Here is a 20,576-nt window from a genome sequence, read left to right on the forward strand (position 1 = left end):
ATTGTAATCAAAAGAAACTGTAAAAAGAGCCTTAACATTTGATCAAACTTGCACGCTCTTTTCAGTCTTGGTTCTTCAAGAGCTACTATTGGAATGATGGCGGCACTTTTATTTCAATAACACAACCGTACACCACACATGTTTTCTCACCTGTTATATGACACCTTTAAGTAATTCTTATATCTTTGATGTCAACTAACAGTTGTTTTAAGATGTTACTCGTTTGCCTAAAATTCAACAGTTTTGGAATAAATTTTGATGCTACTTGTTTCATACCTAAAATTTTAATCACAATTGTTTTTCTCCCACTTCTTCAGTGACTTCTGTAAAGGTGATATTTAATTATTGATGATTGTGCCTTTTATTTTATTAATATGTTCATTGGTGGTGGTTGTGACAACCTTCTTGTTGTCTTCATGGCCTTCTTAAAACCTTTTATACTGCTCATACTCTCAGTGTCGACATAATCCTTGCCAAAAACCTTCAGCATCTTCATTGCTTTACTGCACTTATTCCATTTTTAATGCAAAATTTATTTTAAATCCTTTATTCCACCTTTTTCAAACAAAATAATTGCTATTCTTAATGAAATAATGTTCTAATTACTCGGCTGCCAAATTTGAACTACACATCTATTTTCTGGCAAAAAATATCTATAAAAATAACACCCGATAAAAAAATAACAATGTATTGTTAATTTCAGTCAGTGCTGGGATTGCATGAAAAAAAGACACTCGTTTGAAAAGATAGCGTGCAGAATTAAAAAATTCTTGTTATTTTATTAACACACCTTGTACTTTGTTTTGAAATGCAACTAAGTTGCAGAAATCGCAAAGCAGTTATCATATTTTATTTCACACACGAAAGGTTCAGTCAAACTTCTGTAAAAGTTGCTCAAGAATTTTTTTAAACCTCTTCCTCTGGTGACTTAATGCTGAATCTAGGGGTGGTTTTAACTCCATTTAAAACCTAAATCTATAACTACTTATTTATTTTCAAGTAGAGAAAAAAATTTCTCAAAAGATTGGTTTTACCTTTTTGTAAAAATGTTTATTATCACACTAGTATGAGATCATAATTTATCAGTGAACTCTATCTTTAGTGCTGTGGTTTCCAAACTCTTTGGAGTCACAGTGCCCTTTATCAATTAAAATTTTTCCATGGTGCCCTACTCTAAGTAAACATATGACTATTTGTAAGAAAGAGATAAAAATAAATAAAACTCATGTATCTTCATTATTTTTTTACTTTATTGACATTAAATTCATAGTTATAAATGTCTTGGTTCAATTAATTATGAAGCTTTTTTATTTTCCGGCACCCCAGGGCACTGGAAAATATTGTTGCACAGTTTTGGAATCGCTGCTTTAGTGTAATCTTTCTTAAGTTCTGAATAATGTAGTTTTATTCTCTTTCATAAACCTACTTGTGACATGTTCATTACTGTGTCATCATAATTCATCAAGCAAGTTCTAATTAAATGTAAATTAATTTTAAAGTATTAATTTAAATCATTTATTGCTTTATCTTTATCTTCAAAAACTTGTTTACTGTTAATCTTATTCATAATTCATAGGTTTAATTTTGTCACCGTCCAAGCATAGATATTCATTCTAAAGTTAAGATATTTGTGGTTATTTTATTGCTAATTAAATCAACATGTTCATTCTAAGAAAGGTTATCATTGGTCATTAAGTAGAAAATTACGATGACTACATCATGAGTTGCAGCAACTCCACTTGAGTTGCGACATCAGTTTATATTTATTATCTATATTAGTTAATTTTATGTTTTATTATTTATTATAATTTTTTTATTACTGTTTTAATAAATTATTAATATACACTAATGTGTTATCAAGTAATTCGGCTATTAGATAAGCTTTTCTGTTACCAAAATAAGCATATTGATTTCATAGCAGTAAATAACTGTTTGTATTGTTCACTGGCCTACTAATTGTGGGTAAATCTTTGGTTTTAGCTGTTCTTAATATCAAATAAAGTGCTAACAATAGAAAGTAATGATTATATCATTAAGATTTTGAATATATTAGAATGTTCAAGATATACAGGTTGTCCCAGAAAGAAACTGAGAAACTCTCAGGTCATGTTCTACTCATGAACATGACCTTTAAAACAAGGTCATGTAAAACAGGACCTTGTTTCAAAGGTCATGCCTACAACCTTTAAAACAAGTTCTTTTAAAGGTTGTAGGACTGTAGATTTAGTAAGAAATTTATATGGAATTTAATTTGAGAAAATTAATGTAAATACAGACAATAAAGCGTAAATAAAAACTTTTAAAAATCTGTTTTTTATTGAAGCAAAAATAGACAGAAAATCGTATTATTTTTTCCATACCTAATAAACATTATTTTTAAAAACAAAAACACTAATTACCGAAATTAATTTTGAAAGAAATAAAAGATTTACATAACATTATTTTAGCTGCATGTGTTTAACAAGTTACAAGGTAAAATGAAATAATTATGTAAAAAAACTAAATTGAAATGTATATTACTTTAGAAAAAAACTTTATTGTATAGGTTGGCAATACTAACAGCTAGTCGACAATGAAAATTGTGTACTTCGTTTGAATCTGTTGTCATAAATTATCATACAGATAAAGGAAGTGTAGTGCTATCTTATCGTAGTGTAAAAATGCCATTTCAGTTTTCTAACAAGGAATATGCCAATATAATTTTTGTTTATGGATTTTGTAACGGAAATTCTTAAGCTGCTCAATGTGAATATCAGGACAGATTTCCTGGAAGGCGCATTCCAAATACGAAAACGTTTTCTTCAGTGTATCAGCATTTACAAATGAAAGGGTCATTTCCAATGCATTCATTTTCTGTTGAATGCCAAGTAAATCATCGTGTGATTCAGCATATTCAGCGTAGCTCAGGCAATAGTACAAGGCAAGTTTCATGTCGCACTGGTTTGTCAAAAAACAAAGGTGTTGCATTCTACTTAAAGAAAATCTATACTTTTGCATGCAAAAGGTTCAAAATTTGTGGCCAACAGATTACCCCCAGTAGTTAAACCTGTCATTGGCTGCTAGACAACGCTGATAAGATAGTTCAATTTTATTTATTGACGAAGCCACTTTTACAAGAAACTGTGCCTTTAATTCTAGAAGTAGCCATTTATGGTGCGAAGACAATCCAAATGGTACTTCGGAAACTAGTTTTCAACTTAATTTCACATTAATGCTTGGTGTGGAATTATTTATGACAAAATTCTGGAACTGTTTCTTTTCAATGAAAACTTCACATGAAATACTACTAATTTCTTCAACTGGATTGGACGTGGTGGACCCAGTCACTTAGATTATACTTCATTTGGGGCCATATGAAAACAACAGTATACTAACATAAAGTAATACTAAAGAAGAGTTACTCAATAAAATATGAAATGCTATGAAAGCTTGAATTATACAAAACAATCCTGAGTGCTGTGTGTACATTGTGGAGGAAGGAATTTCAAATAATTACTGTAACTGAGGTTTGTTATTCTGTTACTATTTATCATTTCATGTATTTTATTTTTTTGTTTTGCTATTTTAAGAATAGTGTTTATTAGGTACAGAAAGAATACGATTTTCTGTCTTATTTTGCTTCAATAAAAAACCGTTTTTAAACGTTTTTTATTACCTTTTATTGACTGTATTTCTTTTCATTAACTTCTGTATTAACTTCTTTTCAAGTTTTGTTACTAAATCTTCCGCATTTATTAGTCATTTAACAAAACTATTGTACTACAAACTTAAAAAAAACTTGTTTTTCGACACCAGATTTCACGGTTTACATTTGATATCTTAAAAACCTACTGTAGTTACAGTTCTGGGACATATTTTATTCTATTTCTCAGCTCAAATTTCATAAGAAACCATCAACATAACTCCTTAATTTGGATCCCAAAAATTGTAGCTTGAATTCTTATTATTAGAAGAGCTGAAATCCGGGCAAACTCTTTCACTAGCCATAACTTGAAAACAAAGCGTTTCCAGACTTTGAACATTTTTTTAACATTAAGTTATATGATCAGCGTCAATCATATCTCGATTACTGTGTCATGATTTTTGTTTATTTTGTATATATTCTTGTTGGTGGTGATTGTAGAAGTTCCATACTTAGCTTTAGCGCACCCAGATACGCGCATGCACACACACTGTCATACTAAGTGGAGAATGCATGTATGTAAGGCATTGTTTCATGAAAGTGGTAAATTAGTTTATTTTTCATCGCCTACCTAAATTTTTTAGCTGTAATGCATGTGAAACAGCTGAGGTGCAAGAGGGGTAGTAATTCAGAATTCCTTTCATGTGAGAATATTATTAAGTGTACTGCTTTAGGCCTGGTAAATAGTTGATTGGCTTGCTGGTGTGAGTCATACATTTAGCTCATAGAAGGAATGATAAACTAATAACCTAGATATCAACATTAATATGTTGCTTCTTGTTCTTGTAAATGGTCGTACCATTCTTAGGAACGGTTGTTGTATCAGGTCAAGTTGTTTGATTATGATGCTTATTATTCCCTTAAATAATTATCATTCAGGTGAATGTTAGGTAATCATCTACGAGAAAATATTACAGTTATTCTGTGATGCTGATTACGGTTCAAGTATAGTTATAGGGTTTGACCTAGACGCATTCAGGTGATTTAAGCTTTATAGTAATGTTTCCCAACAATTTCCCTTTTCCCTGCTACGGTTGTCATCGTTTGTACTGAGAAATTTTATTTTGATTAGAACCCCGTTGTTGCTAATTTACCTATTTCATAAGAATTTAATTAAACAGAAAGGCTTACCTTGAACAAAAAGAATACTTGAAAGTTGTGTGTAAATTCATTACGAATGTAAATTATTATTTTATAATTTTGGAAGTATAATTTGCAAGTGGAAAATAATTCTCCTTTAGTTTTAACTTATTGTGAGTTTAATAATTGAATAGTGTACTTAAAAAAAATAGGTTGATTGTAACCAAATGAAGCTGTGTATAAACTTGAGAAACTAAATCATTTTATTGTAATGAATTTAGTTTTTTAAAATATGTAATTTTTGTGAAATAATTTTGAATTATATTTTCAAATTCTGTGTTAACAGGTTATGATGGCCCTTGCATCACATCTTCAGATTGTTGAAGCAGAAAAACAGAAACTTAGAACACAGGTATTGTCACTGATGTTCTTTGTTGCATGAAAAAAACCTATGTTGATATTTACCAACTATATTAGTTTCTTACTAATCTTTCATAAGTATTCTATATTTGGTTACGTTTAATGCAGTCTGGTATTTCCACCTTGTTTTTTAATTTTACTCATACTTTAAAAGATGTACATGTCTCTCTGTAAATGTATAAAATAACTTCCCGGTGAAGTTCTTCCGATAATTGTAAAAATTTTATGAAAAATAAATAAATAGAAATAGAGAGCAAACAATTTTAAAGACTAAAAATAAATAAAAAATTAAAGACTTAATGAATAAAAAATTACATAAAAGAAAAAATAATAACTGTTAATGAAATGTTCCTACAAAAACACTTTGTTGTTATTAGCGGTATTAATGTAGTAGGCAATCTACCACTGTAGTTAGTGCTTAGACGGCACCACTGAAACACTGTATTAAAATAAATAAATAAAATTATAAATATGATGTAATCAAACTTAACCTACCCTCGCTAGCGATGAAGCGAGCATATGTTAAATTAGAACTAACTAACTACAGCGGTAGATCACCTACTACATTAATATCATCCTAGTACCTTTAATAGAATAAAAGTGAAAAATACAAGCGACTGTTGTTGTTTTAAGCCATCTAAATATAAAATGTAAATATACCTAAAACATAAAACTACTAATATTTCACCACCACAATATAATGGACAATTCATATAAGACATTAAATAAAATATGTTATCTCAAGATAGATGGAAGTAGGATGATAAATCTTATCGCTCGTTAAATAGACTTCCGTCTATGAACAGAATTTAAGAGATGGATAATTGTTTAATTTTCTTATTGAAAACTTTCAGAAAAAAGTAATAATTCTTTAAAAGGCCATCAAATGTCAGTCCTGTAAGCTAAATTTGTACTTTTTTCATAAAACAATGTATTTTTTACTCCTGTTCTAAAAGTGTTTATAAATTATAAGAAAAATTTATAATTATACTTATTTTCAAAATTAGACGCATGAAAATAATAAGAATATAAAGACTATATAATTATAATTTATTTTTCATCTAATATTATTTATTTCTTAGTCTTATTAATTTATCGTGTATTTATTTAATTTTACTGATGATTCTTTAACAGTTGAAATGTATTATTCAGTTTTACACTTTTCTTATGTGTCCTTTTCTTATGTTGTATTGATGTTTTTAATCTTAGATTTGAGATAATGATGCATGTATGTTATAATTACAGGATATGGAATTTTTATTGACCTTTGATATAGCTGCAGTAACAAATATAATAATTAAATTCTAGCAAAAGTTTGTCAGCTCTTTGGAGAGATCAAACTAATTGCTTGGTTTAAAGCTGTCTATTCGATGCCTCAAGACTCTTTAAAAATATTTACATGTATTTTATGCGACTGTTTTAATGCATTTTTAGTTTTAGATCTAATATCATATTAACATATTATTTATTATAATAGCTTAAATATATTAATTTCATTAATGGTTTTATTATTAAAATTAATAAAAATTATTAATTATTATTAATAAAAATGTTATTATAAACATTCTTTTAATGTAAAACTCTATTGTGTACAATCATTTCTGCAAATGAGATAAGTATATTGGTGTTCGCATCTTGTCTAAGCCATCTTTTCCTTAAAAGAACTTCATTAGTTATTTTTTTTAAAACATTCGTGGTTTTTTCACTAGGATTTCCGACAATCTATTAAGTACTGCTATACATTTTTTATAGCCCTGTTGTTATCTCTAATATCATATTAAAATCACTTTAATATTATAAATGCACTCGAATATGAATCTGCTTTGATGACCATTAACTTGGTCAAGATATTAGTGAGTTTTAATATATAGAAAATTTAATTATGAGCAAATTATCCTTCCATAAATTATTCAGTTGAATGCTTTAGTAGATAAAACTCAGTATATTTTTTGGGTTTTTTTTTACTTTTTCTCATTAAAATGACAAAGATTAATTAAATAAAAAATTAATTAATTAAATATTATTTTTCTGAATTTTGAATTTAAAAAAAAACAAACAATTTTCTCCTTTTTTGAGAAGATTTGAATAATATGTTATCAATTTTAAAAGGAATGTTGGTTGAATTTGTACCAGAAAACATATTAATGTAATTTAAATGTTATTTTAACATCCCATCGGTTATAGTGAAGAAAGCATGGTTTTCCTTTATGTTTTGGGCAGTAATAACCTGAATAATAATGATGTGGGTTGTATTGATTTGAGAAATCTGAATTAGTTAAGGTTCCCTGATGAAAAAAATTTGATTTCTTGTAAGGTTTATAGCATTTAATTTTTTAAAAAGTATTAAACGTATTTAATATGTTTGCACAAAGGATTTTAGCTGTATACTACAGTTTTACTCTTTAATAATCTAATATTCGACTTTTTATGCACCAAAACAATAGAGTTAAGGATTTTTAATTCCCAACTGACTCTTGACTTGATAATTGCCGCTTGACTTTATAGAAAATTAATTTTGTACTATCAATTTTTACTTTCTTGGTTATACTGCAATTGTCCAACTGTTTGGTATGCTACTAAACAGATATATTGGAAAATAATAATATATATTGGAAAATTTACTAATAGAGTCAAATTATGCATGTCTGGGTTTTTGCAAATCTCCACATTTCACGGTCCCCTTTAACAAAGTATTAAAAGATTTTGGAAAGATGTACATATGTGTATGTATTTTGGCTTGTTTTTGGTTGAAATATCTGTCTTGGATCACCTGATTTTGATAAAATTTGGCAAAATGATTTCTATGTACGGGACATTCGGTCGTCAAGGGTGTAGGAAAGTAGCTTACAGGTTCTATATCTCAAAATTTTACCTCAAGGATAGGTAAATTATTTCACCTAATTTATAATGTCCCTTATGTAGCTAAATTAGTGTTTGGTCTTCAAATCTTAATAAAGGGATGGGGCTAAGAACCCTTTCCTCTTTTTTGTTGTTTTTCTAGTCAAGTTGCACTCTTACATTCTTTAGCCAATACAATCATGTCATTTTAGTTATGCGTTAAGACGATTTCATTCACGGATGGGGAAATAATAAACCTTTAATTGTTTTGCTTCTTTTTTAAGTTATTGTTTGGTTTTGTTTGATATCTTACCACTGGATTAACCAATTTCTATGAAATTTTGTATGATGACTTCTAAACAGGTTTCTTTTATGGCACATAATTTTGGGTATTATTGGTCAATGGGTTGGGGAGATATGATGACTGACCGTGGTCCCATATTTCAGTATTTTACTTCTTGAATACAGAATAATTTGTCTGCATAATTTTTATTTGAAAATTTACATACTTAGTTTCATTTAATTGGCCTTTTAAGTAGTAGTCTGTCAAGAACAAAGCCTTAAGTAGCCAGAGATAGAAAACATTCTCAGCTTAGTATTTATTTATTTTTTTTAAGTTCTTAATTGTAGCAGAGAATTGTGTCTAATTTTTTTTACATGTATTTTGCTTTGTAAAACACAGCAATGAATATTATTTTTAATTTTGTTAGCATTTTAAATTAATTTTTTTTCATCGGTCTGCATGTAGTGTGAAATAGAAATTGTATTCTTCTTGAGAATAATCTTTTGTCGGTTTTGTAGCGTTATATTTACACTGAATTTAACAAAAACTGTAGTTTTGATATTGGTAAGGTCATTTCTCCTGTGCCGAGTGATTTCAACTGTTGCAAAGCATTTTATTGTATTTTTGTGGACCTTTTTTATTATTGAATTATATCTATACATTTGTTTTAAATTTTGTTTATAGCAGCTTCTGCAGAAATAAGTAATTCAAGTACAGAAATGATGACCGTCTACTGTTTCCACTGCTAGTTTATGATTTATTGTTTCAGGTTGAAAATAACATATAATCTATTTGTTGATTCTGAGAGCATTTTAAACTCAGTTGACCCATTTTGCATTCATATATTTACATTTTAAGTCCCCTGTTAGGTAACAAATATTCAGTTTTAAATGTCACATAAGCCAGTGGTTTTATAGCATGACAGCATGCATTACAGCATGACAGCTGTATAGCACACATTGACCAATTTATAGTGTTTACTTTTCTTTTTTTATTTTCACTATACTTACTAGTTATTTTTATTTTTACTGATTTGATTACAAGTTTTAATATGAATTTGTATTTTTAGTGACTCGGTGATTTAAAACATGAATGGTTGGATTAAAATTGTTTACTATTTTAAAATTTGAAATTATGTTTAATTAAATGAAATCGATGAGTTATTTCATGTTATCAGTTTTTTTTTGTTTATTAAAAATTTGATAATTGTAATTTTTCTCTACTAACTAGAGGCAATCTAATAATTCATTGCTTTTCGATGGAGAACATCTGCTGTCTGCACTATCCTTATTTGGTGTGCCCCATGTAAAATTCTTAAAAGTACTACCATTATTGAGTTTTGATTTCTCTTAAGAGTTATGTGTAGTAAAAGAGTGATATTGTCATTGTAAAGCTGAATACTCTTTCGTTTTGGTGGGCTTGGTATGTCGATAGGAATAGTGTTTTGACTCTGCCAAGGGAACTCTGCAGTGGGAATCCACTTCATTTATTAATTTCCTTAAGAAGCCCAAAGGAATTACTTGTGTTTTCTTACTCACTTGTAATGATGACTCCTACATAACTGTATGCTGTATTATTTTTTAACATTTTGCTACTGTATGAAAGTAAGGTGTGATATATTTTATTTTTTTATCGCTTGATAATTATTATTATACTCATCATAGTTAAAAAAGCCACAATTTATTTTCAAAAAAATTAAATTAAACGTGTTTTATTTATTTTGTAATGGAAATGAAAAATAAATATCCAATTATGTTTAAGTTTTTCTGAAATTCTGGATTTGGATCAGTATTTCATATTGGGTCAATCCATTTGAAGTGGTCCCCAAGGGTGGTTGCTTGACCAATTCAAAAAAAATTAAAACTTACCCGCTTGTTTCCTACATGTCTCAGGACCTTAAAACTTCTTTTTTTTTAATTTTTTATTTAAGCAGTTTACCTGTGGTGGCCATTTTTATTATGGTGCACATACCTATTTTTGTGATTGTAAAGGTTTACAGAAAAAATCATAACTTAAAAACTATTGGTCCTGGAAGGATGAAACAAAGCAATTTATTCATATTTTCTCTAATGGTTTATTTACCTATCTAAAAAGAAGTCTTTTTGTGAGAAAATTGCTAATAAAGTTGAACATGAAAAACAGTGAATTTTTTTTATATGTAGGTATATGTTAGTAGTTTTACCGTAAATAATATTAATGGTGATATATACTTACCCTTAAATTTTTATGAATTTTTTAAAATTAATCTTTTTAAAAAATTCAAACTTTTGGCTTCAAATGACTGTGATGGGGCTAGTAATAAAAATCTCAAATTTGCACAACTTAGTGTTTTTGTGGATGTTTATGGCAAATAAAAAATTTTCTTGTGTATTGTATTAATAAAAAAGTTATAGACTCTCAAAAATCATGAAAAACCTGTTAAAAGTGATACCATTTTGACTAGCTAAATAAGTGCTCCAATAAGGTTTCTTGTCTTCTTTGCACTTCAATATTTTTATACTTATTACTATAGTTGAAGTAGAAGATTTGTTTGAACCATTCAACTGCAGCATTCATGTTATAACAGGTGTTTGAAGTCATTTCCAGTCGTCAGGAAAATTCATGTTGCAACATGCTTATTTATGCTTGTTGCATCATTTAGCTTTGCAGTTACAGATTGGTCAGACTGACATTAGTCAGTGACCCGTTCTCATCTTTACCAAGCGTCTCAAATTTCATCCTGTGTTTGGAAATGTTTATTAAATAAATAAGTTTTACGTAATAATATTATATTTTCAGATTTTAAAATCTGTTAAATTTTTACAATATTTTCAAGTAATTTCACATAAAACAATGGAAGAAGAATGTTCCATAGGAATCTATGCGATTGAAGAGTGTAGTGTATGATATGATGCCAAAAGAAGTCGTTAAAATTTGTGAATGCTAATTTGTGCAGTCGCAAAACAGACTTTGACCTTGAAGCCAAATGGTATTTCTTTGGATCATCCCGTGGGAAAAACGCCTGTGATGGTGTGGAAAGAACAACAAAACGACAGGTGGCAAAGGCCATTAAACAGTCAGACACTAAATGTTGATGAAATGTATTCATTTTGTATGCATAAGCTGATAGCTGTAATCAAAGCCTGATAGTTGTGATTACAGTCGTCATGTCTTTGTCTTAATTGTTATAATCCATTAAGAATATTTATTTAGGATTGTTGGTGTGTGTGTGTGTGTGTGTGTGTGTGTGTGTGTTTGTGTTGCATAGTTGAGCTTACAGGATGAAAGTTTCATATAGTAGTTTAAAATTGTTGACAGTCACAAGGAGTTTTAATAATTTTGTTGAAAAAATTTTGCAGATGCAGAAATAAATAATAAAGCAACAAAAATGATTGTGGCTAGATAATAAATAGTTCTAGAGATAATGTATTTATGCTTTTGAAAAATATGTGAAATGTGGAAATCTGAACTAATTTTTTTTTTTTTTTTCATAAGCGCATCTTGTTTTCATAGGTTTTATTAAATGGCATCAAAATTATTTTTTGGCCCCCTTTTAAAGTATTCCTTTGGATCGGTTTGTTAGTGTAATTTTGCCGCCTGTCAGTGTGTAGATCTTCCTTTCTCATTGTAATTAAATAAATTTGAATAATTTACTCTTCCCCTTATTTATCAAAATTTTATTTTTTTATAGAGTTTATATTTGTGAAGCCTGTATTATTTATCTATCTCTTTGTAAGCTCAATAAGACTTAAATTCAATCAAGACTTTAACTTTTTAGCACTCGTAACTGGAGTCCATAATAATGCGGTTAATTTTTTTTATAAAATAAATCAAATGTAGCATCCTCATAGACATTTCATAAACATAAATTCATTCAACGCTACAATCATGATGGAAAGCCTCTTATAATCCGTGCTTTTTTCTAATAAACATAGCTGGTTTAGAAGAATCTACATTAAAATTAGCTGTGCACACCCCTGTACCCATGTAGGTCTGTCAATCGACTGCTCGAATCCCAAGCCTATTAAGGTACTCGACAATAGATCATTATCAACATTAATATTAACATCGGCTTCTGTAAGCTACCGTAAACCACTGAAAATAGCGATCAGTCCCAATAAACAATAATATCTTTAGGCTTACTGTCTGCAGTTCACTTGGAAAATAATCAAAATACTGGATTTTCAATTATTTCTATATAACGATGCTTTGGCCTCATTCTGAAGCCGATGTTTTTTTATTCACCAAATGATGAATTATTTGAAAAAGGTTTAATTAGAAAAGGATGATACGTTAAATTCAAATTAAAATTTAATTGCGGTTAGTAACTTATTTAAAAAATTTTTATACGTGAAGTTTTTTTCTTTGTTACAGGTGCGTAGGTTGTGCCAAGAGAATGCATGGTTGCGTGATGAATTGGCCAATACACAGCAAAAGTTACAAGCGTCAGAACAAGCTGTGGCACAGTTGGAAGAAGAAAAGAAACATGTTGAATTCCTTGCTTCTGTACGAAAATATGACCAAGATATTACGGTAATTGAATTTTTTCTTATCTGTTGATATTATGCTGCTATTAATAATAATGTACGAAATTTTTCTATTATATGTATTTCATTGCCATTTGTAGCTGAACTCTGGTCAAAAACCGTTAAGAATGTTTGATACTAGCAGATTTGAATTTCATGAATCGTGAAATTTATTTATTTAAAATGACATAAAAGCTTTGGTAGTTGTGTCATTTAATAACCTTCTTAAAAATCCGATGATGAATTGTCGGGGAGAGTACTTTTTGTGTAAGAATCATTTTAATTTTGCTATCTAAATTACAACAATTGTTCAACTTTTATTACATATATCCTAATATATATTAATTGAACTTATGCCTTTATTAATGATATCTATACTAATGTTTAATATCTTCTGTGACATTAATTACCTTTTTCTAAATCTAATGTTTGCGTATAATGAATCCACATCCCAGAACAATCCATTTACCATTTGTGAATTAGCAATTTACCGGTAATAAATTCTAACCTTTCAGAAAATATGTAAAGAAATAAAATTTCTCTAATATATATATTTTTAAGCTTGTATTGTATGAAATTCTACATTTTTCAGGTCATGATATTTCATGAGCAGAAAAAGAAATTAGAAGAATTTCATTTTTGAGAGTACAATGATTAATAAACTCTGTATTTCTATTGTAAATTTTAGTCGCTTACTAAAACGTGGTTATTTCATTCTTTTCAGGGTTGTTATCGTTAATTACTGAACTTCTAGACATCAATTATATTAGCTGTTTATAAATTTATCTATCTTTTTCCCATTTTTTTACTGCGTAAGATGATGTATTGTGTAACATTATTTGAAATAATTTCTCTGAGCCTGTGTTGAGAAGAGAATATTCTCATAAAATGGTATTTAATGAGTTAGTTTTTTCAATAATAACAAAACAATTGAGATAGTTTAGATTGTAATCTTTTGCGATTGATTTCTTTAATAATTATTAAAAAATTAGGGAGCTAGTGCTATATATAAAGATATTATCAGTAATAATTTATTAATGATTAAAAAGTGTCCTCTACAGATTTATTCTTAGATATTAAACTTAATATGCAGATTTGAGGATGGGTATGTGTGTGTGTGTCTGTGTTTGTGGTTATACCTGATGTATTTTTAGATATGAAAAAAAAAAGTTAAATTTGCATATCTAATTTTATGATGTTATATTTATCAGTGGAAGTAATTTACCGATTAATTTTTTGATAGTTTCGAATGGATCTCAGAAGAGGCATTTGTTTTACTGTTAAAATAATTGGATATTTTGCCATATTGATTTTTAATAGTTCATCTAATTTAATTTTTGTTTAATAGAAAATTTCAATATGTCCATTGATGTCCAGTATATTTTTGTTTTACTTCCTTGTACGAAGTACAGGAAGTATTGTGTTCACGAAAATTTTGATTTTTTCAGATTTCACTGGAAATATCCATTTTTACTAGTTTCAGCATGACGAATGTATGTATCTTGCATAACTCAAAAAACATTAGCTGTAGGATGTATAGTTTGGATTTAGGACTGTTGTAACTTCTAGTTGTGCACCACCTCCCCTTTTGACTGCAATCGACTGAACCAAAACTGTCCAAAAAAGCCCAAATTCCAAAAAAAAACATGGTGTTTGGACTGCAGTAATAAGCCCTCATTCAGAGCTTTTCAACGTCATATTATAAGCGGTACTTATTTTCATCGGTTCCAGAGTTATAGCCAAATAACATTTTAATTAATGAAATATTTGAATCTTGGAGAGGCATATCGGTTCGAATCAGACTTCATCTTCTTTTTTTAACTTTTTTTTTTAATTTAAATATATTGATTTATTAATAAATATTAACCTCTCATTGTAAAAAAAAATTTATGATGAAAAATAATTCAATAATAAAAAAAAATTTGTGAAAAAATATCAGAAGTTTTAATAAAATAAAATTTAATGTACTTAAAAAAAATGTGTAAATGTAATTTAATAGGCTTACAAGGAAAGTCATGTGTTGTCCGCATCAGATTTTTTTTTATAATACATACTTGTCATCATAAAAAAAATCTCTTTCATCTTTATCCAGAAAAACAGGAGAAAATTAAAATATACAAACATCTAAAAAAATAAATATTTGATATATTACAACATTTTTATCAAACATTGGCAGATTTTTATTAATATATTAATGAAAATTCATACCAGATATAAAATATCATTGGAAAGTCATTTTTATTGGAATTTATTTACGTTAAATTTTTTATGATTTTTACAATTACGGCATTTCAATGTTATTTTTCAGTCTTAACCTTACATAGATCAGCAGTCCGTTTCATAATTACCATATAACAATACTTGACATATTTTATTCTAATGATGTATGGTATTTGTTTAATTTATTAAATTAAGTCACTGAAATTTTCTTACTGCTTGCATATTTTTTATAATTACTTTTACAATCTGGGATTATAAGGATCAGTCAAGAATGTTCTTGGTTTTAAATTTAATGAGTTTTGATTTTATTAAGCGCTTGAAGATGACAAAAAACTCTCTTTATCTGGTTCAATCAGGGATTTCCAATTAATGTTTTTAAGTTTCCATTTTGACTTTATTCATTGAATTAGGTACGGTTCTTTTTCAACTTGCTTTTTTTATATTGCATTAAAGATTTTTTTAAGTCATTTAATATTTCTCTTGTTTTTACGACGAAAACTGTAAGAAAAAATTTTATAAAGTTGTTTGCTCTGCCAAGGATTCTCATATATATCGATCGCAATGATTTATTTATTTTTTTACTAATTATTGTTTTTAATTAATATAAATTAAATTAAATGATGGAACTTGTGTAAAAATGCACATGATCCACCTTGCTGGAAGAGGGTATTAGGATACCTGTGCTCAATTTGTGGAAACACAAACTGCTCCAACATGTCAACATTCCTGGTAGATGAATTGGAAGAGGCGGGCCAGTTTCCTGGCCACCCAGATCACCAGATTTAACCCCTTTGTACTTCTTATTCTTCTGGGGTTATGTCAAAGGCAGAGTGTATATAACAAAAGAAGGTAACATCCAGAAGCTGCTTGAGAGCATTTGGAATGCCATTTCAACCATTACATCAGAAATGCCTTCAACAAACACGGCTAGAAACTGCCTCTCAGCTGCATATTCTTCGTGTAACTGATGAGCACTTGTGGAGTGATGTAATGTGATTTTTTGTTATAATTTTTAATAAAACAGGCTTTAATTTAATTTTTGTTTCATGTTGGTATGTGTAATATTTTGGGAGATATAGTTAAATAAAAATAGCGCATTTCAAACGGGACATCTATGTAATAAGATATTTGAAAATCCTACCTCATGAAAACCCTCATGAGCAGCAGCTTAAATATTGCATCAGCAATTATTAGCAATCAGCTAATTGTTCGAAGTTATTATAAACCAAAATTATATTGAAATAGTTTTTACATATATCTGAGGTCCAGATATTTGTAACATTGTTTATACAAATTCTATATTATTATTATTGTTAGTATTGTTACACCCACTGAGAAGCATATTAGTCGATCTGTTATTTCCAAATCCTTGAAGAACAAGTTTGAGAATGAGCCATCTTGATTCTTTACTCCCAATATTTTTCCATACAGTTTTTCCATGTGTAGAGACTTGGCAGTCCTTATTTCTTCTGTATAATTATGTTGTAAATTTCTTTTTTTAAGAGTCAGATGGATTTTTACTTTAGGATTCTTTTGTTTTCCCTTCCTAGAGACATTTCTTCCACAATCTTAAGTTTTTCTATATCTTTTTCGATCTCCGTAAACTGATTGTAACTGTTGTTCGCTTGTAATTTTTGATTTTTATTGAAAATTTGTTTCATCAGGTCTGGTCTCTGGCATCTATAATATATTTTTATACTAGTCTTTGTTTTTTCGTGGTATAGATGATTGATTCCGGCATCGTATAGAGATTCTTGTCGGGAATTACAGACTATTTTTCTTGGACTTTATTGTTTAGAATGGTTTTCACGACTCTTCTGTCAGTTACTTGGAGTTTTTCAGTTATGGATTTAGAGTAGATTGAACTGTGGTTAGGGTATCTTCACTTTGATCTCTGAAGGTCATAGCCAGTGGAGAAATTATTTAAAGACCTTTTCTTATTGGTAGACTGTCAATCTAAAGGATGAGTTTGGTTCCAATAACTTGATTACAATTCTAACTGAGTTAGTAAGTTTATGGTGACGTAAGAGATCGGTGATTATGAATTTGTGATGTTTGATTTCAATTTAGTTGGGCGTAAAAATTTTGCAGTATTTATGGTTATCCAGATGCATCATGTGGAGGGTGCAGATTATGGATTTGTGTGAAAGATGTTGGAAAGATAAGAATAAAAACTTCCCCTCCACTCCATCTTTCTACTACCCCCTACTTGAGAGAAATAGCAGCTACTGTTATAAATCAGAAGTTGTTGATGTAGTCATAAGTTCGGTAGCCTAATAGTAATTCATAGAAAATTGTATGAACATCGGTATTCATATTTGGCTATAAAAAAAAAATCAAACATTGAATTAAAATAGGACCTTGTTTTTTATTCAAAGGGTTATTTTCTATGTTTTATTACTATAGATTTGTTTATTACAATAATATGGGAAATTCCTATAATCTTATTAATAATAATGAGATATAATTTAACTGTTGCCAGACTGATTGATTTCATATCTTATAATTATCTAATGGCATAATACATGAGCTTGTATTGAATTTTTTCAAAAATTAAATTATACAACACCACATTCATGTTGTTGATTATTTTACGGTGTTTTTTAAGCCTTTTGACTGTTTTGTTTGACATCAGTAGGTTATTAGCTACCATGTTACTATGTACTATGTTACAAATAGCAATAAAATTGTAGTTTTCTTTAATTTGTGATAATTGTATTTTTAAGAATTTTTATATGTCTGTTCAGAATATAAATATTGGACCAATTAACTAGTTTGTAAGTTATTACTAATTTGCTATACAACTAATAGCACTGGAATCTATGAAACATGCTGCTTGTAAATGCAGATTCAAAATTTTTTCTCGGACTTTGAAAGTCAAACAAGTTGTTAAATTTGTTATCAGTGTTCATGAACTTCCAATGTATAAACAGTTGACCTATCTATCATCAATACTAAAAAAATTTGAAAAAGATTTACATTATCTTGACTAAGGAATGGCTATAAAAAGCTTTCAGCATTCCCTTTTTTTTTTTAAATGAGCAGGAAATGAAGGAAATGATAGTCATTTACAGCCAGCTGTTCATGATGCCCTCATCTAAATTCATCATGTTTTTCAGAATTTATTTTTCTTTGATAGAAATAAAAAACTTGCGTTTACTAAGATTTTTTATGATTGTCTTTGAATAGATGTAGAAATTAGATTAGAATTGATAATAATTTGGTTAATTACAAAAATGTAACTTTTTGTAATTTTTTTTTTAGAACCAGTAACACGTAAAAAAAAACACAAAAAAATAATGATAAAGATAAGTTGCAAAAAGCTGTACTTTTAACTTTCTACATTGGATTGTTTTTTTAACAGGGTGATGATTCCTCATCAGAATCTAAACAGGATAAACCAAAAGATGATCCTGTTGTCGATCTCTTTCCAGATGATGATGCAGAGGAGAGAAATAGTAAGGAATCTTGTGTATTTTTTTTTTATTAGTAAGACTGCTGGTTAGGAATTAATGATTAATATAAAAGAATGTTGTATTAAATTTCTATATTGTTTTTAAAATAATTTTGTATTACAGTTTTTATGTTAATTATTTTTTATTATTAATGCCGAATAATCTACTGATACGATTCAGGTGAATCCAAACTATTTGCTCTTTGTGTTTTGAGTTTTGATTTGGATTTTCCTTGAAAAATTAAGGGGGTATATCTTTCAGGAAGTTTCAATTGAAACCTCTCCAGAGGGGGTCGAAGTTTAAAAATGCATATTTAACCCTTTGATCAGTATACACATCATATGATGTGCCTGAGAAGCAGTGACACATTCAGAACGCACATCAAAATTATCTAAAAAATTTGGTTAATTAAACGGGTTATTTAAAAAAATTGTTTAAAATCTTATTTTTTCATACAACCACTTAATAAAAAATCATTTTTGATTTTTTAAAAAATCAAAAAATTCACTATTGGGGGCACAATTATCACAGAATAACTAACTCACTGATCAAAGGGTTAACTGTGAAAATACATATAAGAATAGTAGATGCTCATATATATTTGTAAAGGAACTGAGATACTGTCAATTCACGCAACTTGAGAAAGACAGAGATAAGAATATACTGGTCTGAATTGGTAGATTACTCCATCGCCCATCCATTTGATTGTATTTTAATGTAAATTATACAATCTTGTTTTGATACATGAAAATTAGAACCTGTTAGAAAATTATTTGGCATTAAAACTGGTATTTTTTTTTGTTAACCTTTACTCTAAATGGTTGTAGTAGGTGATAGTGTTTAAAGTAAATATCTCTAAGATAAACTTTTGTTACTGCAATGTATTAGTGTTACATAATCAAAACTTAACAGAATATGATATACTTTGAAATGTACCTGAAAGATAAATATAATTGATAAAATTTGGTGCTCGGGGAAGATAAGAGAGATAATTCACTCTCGACTAGTAATGTGATAAGATATGATTAGTTGTTGAAAAATCGAATTGAGCATGTTTGTTAGATAGTATTTTCAGAAAAATTTGTGATGAGTTGAAATTAGTCTTGTGCAGAGTTGTCGGTTGTGTAGATTGATGTATAAACTTGTTACTAGGGTTCACCATCACACATTTACTACTTACTTTCAAGATTTGATTTTAACATACAATTTATACAAAGTAAATACATTAATATTACTTACTTCCTCTTATAGAAATTTTTGCTTATATATTTTGGAAAATATCAGTAACTTTTCTATTAAAATTTGTCTGCCAAAAAAATTTTCATTTATATTATGATAGTATAATTTATGTTTTTACAAATAAAAGCTTTCAACTGTGATTGAAATACAGGATTTAAAAAGAGCATTTATTTGTGAAAAATAGCAATTTTTCATTTTCAAGCGTTTGTTTATAGAAAAGGAAAATAACTTGATTTTTATTTTTATTTTTTGATGAATAGGAAATTACTTTTTTATACAAAACAATGTTTGCTTGCATTGTTCTGAAAAATGGAGTGAAAGCAAAATAATAATGTAAGTTTACTGCAATTATAGCTATAACACTAGTCTGAAAATCAGCTTAGTCACAAATAAAAACACATAGGAAAAGTTAACTAAATAATTAATTTTTATATTTAATTAATGTACCCATGTTAGGTTGTGTTAATAACTTATGCAACAGTTATCATTCAATTTTTACTTCCTTGTATTAAGTAAAGGAAGTATTGTGATCGCAAAAATTTTGGTTTTCAGATTTCAAGGGAAATATCTGTTTTGAACATCCCTGAATCCATTTTGACTAGTTTCAGTGTGATGTCTGTACATATAACGATTAGCCATAGGATGTTGAAATCTTGGAATTAGGACTGTTATAACAACTAGTTGTGCACCTTCCCTTTTGATTGCAATCAACTGAACCGAAAGTGTACAAAAAGCTCAAAATCTATAAAAGATTTTTATTTTAGACTTTTTCTTAACTGCAGCAATTAGCCCTCATTTAGAGCTTTTCAACAATATATCATAACTGGTACTTATTTTTGTTGGTTCCAGAGTTA

The 20,576-nt window shown here is 28.4% G+C and overlaps 1 protein-coding gene across 8 annotated transcripts in view; it reads left to right on the plus strand.

Moving 5' to 3' along the window:
• Positions 1-20,576, plus strand: part of Klc (kinesin light chain) — a 394,284-nt gene that overhangs the window by 261,429 nt on the left and 112,279 nt on the right. For all 8 annotated transcript variants that reach the window (XM_075377626.1, XM_075377622.1, XM_075377629.1 and 5 more), the window contains 3 exons: positions 5,109-5,174; positions 12,657-12,815; positions 18,393-18,486. In XM_075377626.1, the coding sequence (XP_075233741.1) occupies positions 5,109-5,174; positions 12,657-12,815; positions 18,393-18,486 (319 nt within the window). The remainder of the gene's footprint in view (positions 1-5,108; positions 5,175-12,656; positions 12,816-18,392; positions 18,487-20,576) is intronic.

The sequence above is a fragment of the Lycorma delicatula genome, chromosome 10 (genome assembly GCF_047948215.1).
Source record: "Lycorma delicatula isolate Av1 chromosome 10, ASM4794821v1, whole genome shotgun sequence".
NCBI lineage: Eukaryota > Metazoa > Arthropoda > Insecta > Hemiptera > Fulgoridae > Lycorma > Lycorma delicatula.